The sequence below is a fragment of the Ascaphus truei genome, chromosome 14, assembly GCF_040206685.1.
Source record: "Ascaphus truei isolate aAscTru1 chromosome 14, aAscTru1.hap1, whole genome shotgun sequence".
Classification (NCBI taxonomy): domain Eukaryota; kingdom Metazoa; phylum Chordata; class Amphibia; order Anura; family Ascaphidae; genus Ascaphus; species Ascaphus truei.
This window is the reverse complement of record NC_134496.1, coordinates 35360555-35366554: the sequence shown is the minus strand read 5'-3', so window position 1 is coordinate 35366554 and position 6000 is coordinate 35360555. Positions and strand designations below refer to the sequence as shown.

Below are 6000 nucleotides of genomic sequence, written 5' to 3'. Positions count from 1 at the left end.
AAAACATGGTATTGCTCTGGGAACAAAGTTGTATTACAAAATGCATCAACTTTAATGTGATCGACTAAAAAGCTTGTGCAATTTAAAAAATGTTCTAATTGATAAGGCAGTTAATTTATCTGATTTCCCACTCCATGGCCATGGTTCCTTGATGGTAGATTTTGTGCTCCAAAAAACTCAGGACATTGCTAAATACCAGGTAGCCAATTGGCGACCAATAAATTAAGCATGGCATGTAAAAGTTTTGTGGGGCCCCTTGACAGATGCAACAGAACCGTGCTGGGGAATAGGCATTGTCACAGTAGACTGTGGCAGTGCCGGGAGTGCTGTTAAAGTTGTGTCCCATGATGCTTCCTTCCCTCTGTGCTGTGCGTGTGATAGTACACAAGAAAAAGATACCAGTTAGGTACTTCTGAAAGCTGTGTGATGGTGCACAGGTTGGTCCATTAAGATGTATTATAACCTACAACAAATGTGCACTTTTTCGGACCAATATGGCAGGTTGGCGAATAGAAGTATGATCGAAGTTATATGACGTAAAACGGTCTGTAAGATGTCTTAAATATCTTATAAAAAATGGAATTCATTATTATCTTCCAGCTGAATATCTTCATTTAAAAATTCAATCGTTCATTTCACTTCTGTCTTCTCTCGAGGCGCTGAAGTGTAAATCGTTGTGAAATGCAATATGTTGGTTTCATGCACAGCACAAACAATGTTGTTGTAATCAGAGTGAAGCAGCTGTAACAGGGAAGCAACCCTGTCTTAATGAGGCTGAAATACAAAGTCTCAGTATTCTGAGAAACCAGTAGGTAGCTGGTTAATTGCAGCTAGACAAATAACCAGTCTCCACCTGGTTTAAAACTCTTGCTGAAACTGCACCCAGGGAGTCTTGAGCAAACAGGAGGACTGTGTGTTGACAGCAAGACAAAAGGGACAAGACCTCTATGCCTGGACATAGAGGATGTGCTGATGTTGCTAGGTGGCACTCCTCCTTTCCCCTAGGTTCTTGCAAACTGGGGTTCTTTGAGAGACATGCCACCTAACAAGAGTGGGTGGGAGACTATCCCTCACTAGCGAACTGACACGTTTCCGAATCAGAGGGTCTCCAGTAAAGCTAAACATAGATGCGAGTAGAAACCCACCGGTCGCATGATAATGGGTAAAGAGATACCCTTTGCATGTGCATGGTGGCAGCAGTACCTCTGATAGTGTCCTTTGAACTGTGCGATATCAATGCCAGAATGGTTCATAGCTGAGTGTATCTAACTCAAGTAGTATTCATTTTAACCGGTCTAAAGGGTTTTCTGGAGGTTATCAGCAACTCTTGTCTGAGAGTGAAGAATGGAAATGGGGGTGAACTAAAGTGGAAAATTGGATAGATCATCCATTTGGCATCTTTTGTTCCTGATGAAAGGGTCCAGCTTTTTCACATTTAGCACTAGCTGAACAGAACAATCTGGCTATAGTACAGAGAACAAAGGCTTATACAGCATGAATCTAAGAGGTCTGCCAACTTTATTCTGCAGAGAGAGGATATAGTCTAGACAAGTGCTGCAGTTTAACGGCTAAGAAAGCTGAAAAGGACAACGCCTGAGGTAAAGTGAGTCTTTATCACTCTGATAACCCACTTGTCTGAAGTGATCTTATATCACGGTGACCTCCTCCCTTCTAAGGACCTGGTAGTAGGATTATGTGTTCACTTGGCCATGCCAAGGGATTCCATGGCTCAGTCCATAGGTTCTGACAAACCAATCCTCCGTTCAAAAGGGCCCTCTAATATTATCTCAAGGGACCTTTTTCATGTCCTAGAAGGACTTGCTTTTGTCCAGGAACTTGTTGGGGAATGCATGGGCCCAAGGGACTAGACCAGACAAATCCACAGAGTTTAAACAACTGGACATATTGGTTATATAGTTAAACTGCATTAAGGAGAGCTAATTTAGAAGCTAAACAGACATTCGAGGTCCCTGGCTGCCCTTCCTCTCTGCCTTATCCAATATAAATAGGAATGGACCAGCGGAGTCAGCTGTTTTAAGTTGAATATTTCACAATGACTGGTCAGGAACTGTCAGAGGGGAGGTAAGAGTTACTCATGGCGACAAGAAAGAAGTAGAAGGGTCAGTCCCCCATTGTAGGCCATGGAGGGAGATATCTTCCCTGCGAGACTGACGCTCGCCATATAGATGACACTCCTACACATTCCCTACAGGTACTGGACCTGGAGACTTTTCTTTGAGTACCAGTCATCCAGGGCCAAGAAAGAGAATGCAGTGCCAGCTACAGGATTCCTGTCTGAGGACCATTCAAAGACCTTGATGGTGACCAGGGACACAGCAGGGTGGCTTCCACAAGCCTTGGGCCAGCTACAGACAGCTGTTATTTGTGCCCCAGAATATTTTATTTTTTCCACAGACCCCAAACGGGGAAAAAAAATCGCCTCTCCTCCGGTCACTTTTAGCCCTCGAGCAGGAAGTACAGTACCTTCTCTTTTCCAAATTGTTGGAAGAAGAGGAGCTGAGGGGCCTTCTGACATTCGCATGTAGAGATAACAAGCTTAGGGGCCTATGCAGTAACTTGCGAGAAGGCTGAATTTGGCTGTTTTATTGCGAGATTGGCATGTAGTATGCAGTTGATGGCGGTATGTGTGCGAGTTACCTGAAAAACGGCATATGCAATTGTTGCCGGAAATCAAGCGCCGGCGGGGTGGCGAGAATGGCTATTTCGCCATATTAAGCAGCACTCAGAATGCAGTAGATGCCGAGTAAGATCTCGGGGGTGCGCGGGAGAAACTCCTTGCGAGAAAAGCGCCAAAAAGCTGCGGCAATACAAGAAGGCACCAACAAGCAGGCGAGAGCCGAAATTTTCAGCTGCTAGTGACATTGTTGTGTCATTGTACTGTTGCTGCTGGCAGCGCAGCTTCAATTGTATTACATGTCATTCAGAACCTGTTACATGTGTTGTTTATAATAAAATACATTATTAATGTTAGCCAAAGGTGTCTGTCTTGTGAATGACAAGAAGCAGGTATGTTCCTAAAACTATCTATTGAGGGACAGCGCTGTGAAAGCCTTGCTAATGTCACTAGCAGCAAGAAACACACTGCTGTGAGTAACAGAATGCGTCAAACTATCATGAGGTGATTTTTTCATGTTCAAAAGTTGCCGCCAAATTCTCCTTCAATACAGATACATGACGTATCTTGCCTCTTGCTGCATGCACGGGTTACAGTACACACAGCAACTCACTGAAATGTACTGTAAGCTTTGCAACAGAGTCCAACACACAGACACAAATGTACATGAAATGTCACAAGTCACATGCACACATGTATCACCTCTTCACGTGTCAAAGAACAGAAGACACAACTGTAGCACTGCACCAGGTATGTTTCTAAAAGTATCTAATTAGGGACAGCAGTAAAAGGTTTGTTAATGTCAGTAACATCAAGACAGTCACTACCGTGAGTAACTGAATGCTTTAAGCAAGAAGGAGGTTTTTTTATTTATGTGCAGAGTTTGACGCCACATTCAAGTGAAATACGGATACATGCAGTCATCCGCCACTGACTGCAGGAACGCGCAACATGTGCAACTCACCAATTTCCCTCACAATCGCCATTTACTGCATTTAGCGGCAAATTCCCGGCAAACACAGGAGATTTAAGCGCGCTGCCGACACACACATATCGCAAATTGCTGCATAGGCCCCTTAATCTCAGAGTTATATTTTAGGCAGTAAAGTAATTACCTGGTGTTCTAAGCCACGTGTTTTTCTCCCAGGATCTTGTCGTCATTTCTGTGATAGCACTAAAGTCCAGAGTTTCTGCAGCTCGGCTTTTGTTACTCACGCTGGTAAGTAAATCTAAAAAAAAATGCTTTTGCACAATTTATTTGAGCAAATTTATAAACAAAAATGGAAAGGGGGTTCATAACAAAGGAAAGGGAAGGGGTACGTACGTAAAACATGCTCCACAGTAAACATAATAACACGTAGCTAGGACACATTAGGGCGGGAGGGGGTGCAAAGCACAAATTCTATTTTGGGGGGAGAGAGAGGAGAGGGTGGCTGTTCCCTGTTCAGAATAACTGTTAGCCTAAATACCTACTGCTATGTTTGTTTAATATATAACAGCAGCACGCGTATATACATAGATAATGTAATTGTATACTCTAAGTACGGCTATAGGATAAAGTATCTGTCGTCTAAATTTAGCATAGGTTGAACTTGATGGACGCATGTCTTTTTTGAACCTCATCTACTGTGTAACTATGTAAATACAAAAGTAAAGAAGGTCATTTATCTATCTTTAAGTCATCCACATATCAAAGCTGCAAAAGAACTACTTTGAGGTGGCAATAGCTTCATCATACAGGTGCATTTTAATGTCTATTGTGCAATCTTTGCATCGGTTTAAATGTAATTTGATTTCCTCCAACATAAAGGATGCAGCTGCACCTACTTTATCCTTTGCAAAATTCCCTTTTTATAAATTCTCGTTGACTTAAAAGTATTTAGCCGTCTCCTTTCATTCATGTAATGCACACACTTCCTAGTGTAACTTTTTAAGAGCTATTTCAGACACTTTTCTCTCTCCTTTTGTCATGTCTGTCTGTCTCCCTGTCTGTTTCAATGTCTCCGTGTTTGTCTACTTCTATCAGAATATAATGTGTTACCTATGAATAGGAGTCAATGTTGCCTGCGCTACATCTTTCATTCCAGCTGCTGAGTAAATAAGCTGCTAGACTCGGGCCTCCAGGTTTTCTGGTTCCAAAGAACAAGAGGAAATCCAGAGGTAAAGTTAGCTGGGTGTCAGTTAGCCGTATGCCAGGGGTGAAAAGCTCCAGTCCTCAAGGGCCACCAACAGGTCAGGTTTTCAAGGTACCCTTGCTTCAGCACAGGTGGCTCATTCGAAGAATGCCCTAATACGTTCCTACTTACTAGACAACTTCTTACCTTCTAAGTAAGTGACCCTATTGCCTTCCAAATAGCATACTAGATAACTGCAGTTCCTTTCATTACACCCTAAAAATATATATGTTTTGTTATTTGGGAGTGACGGCTGTGCCTCCTGTTGTCTCTTAATGCGTTGCAGGCCCCACAGGCGCTGAGAGGTTTAATAATCACTTATCATAACAGTAACATTATAAATAAAAAAAAACAGGCGCAGCCTGTGTGTAAGGAGGAACACGCATGTTATCTTTTTATTTGCAATGCACCAGACCCTATTGGTGCTAAAGGGGTTAACCGTAAATTATAAACGGAACAGGGATAGTATGGAAAGACGCACCTACTGTGTGTGTAAGAATCCTATGTGCTGCGTACCGCGCAGTGTACAAGAATTGTGACGCGCTTTGAGTCCCATTGGGAGGAAAGGGCTATATGAAATAAAGTGATTATTACATACAGCATGTATTCCATGTATTTTTAGGTTTCGCAGTTATCGGGTTAATTTAACTGATCTGCAATGACTTCGAAACTGGAATTCATTTCTCGAAGATCACCCATCGTCTGCACTGGGGGCTGTGTGGCATCAAGTCAACCTCTTGCAACAAATATTGGCCTAGGTAATTTTATACCTGATTTTTTTTTTATTTATAATAACAAAAATATGTATATTCACTGTGTGTAAGTAAAAAATAATTATATATATATATATTCACGGAAACTTGCAGAAAACAGCCTGGGTGCACCCATGGTGGACCGAAAAGTTAATCTTTTATTTAATAAACACATCACAAGATTTCTAAAGACCTAATCAGTGACAATTTTTTCTTTATATATATATATTTATATATATATATATATATATATATATATATATATATATATATATATATATATTTATATAATGGAAATATAACTGTATGCTCATTTGCATGTCTTAGGCAGGTCTGCAACACCGCCTTTCACCATGTGGAGGGTTTTTGTCACTTTTTTTACTCACCATAACTTAACTAAGTATATATATATATATCCCCCTCTAGGGACTACTAGTAT

General features: G+C 41.5%; 1 protein-coding gene across 4 annotated transcripts in view; it reads left to right on the top strand.

Moving 5' to 3' along the window:
• Positions 1–3730: 3730 nt before the first annotated feature.
• The window catches only part of LOC142465943 (glutathione hydrolase-like YwrD proenzyme), a 56285-nt gene continuing 54015 nt past the window's right edge, over positions 3731–6000 (top strand). For 3 of the 4 annotated variants that reach the window (XR_012788016.1, XM_075570425.1, XM_075570424.1), the window contains exons 1-3: positions 3731–3854; positions 4723–4795; positions 5432–5567. Coding sequence is in view for 3 of the 4 variants with exons in the window: in XM_075570425.1 (XP_075426540.1) it covers positions 5468–5567 (100 nt within the window). In the remaining variant the exon portion in view is untranslated. Of the gene's footprint in view, positions 3855–4722; positions 4964–5431; positions 5568–6000 lie in introns of all 4 variants that reach the window. The other variant, XM_075570426.1, reaches the window with a different exon arrangement.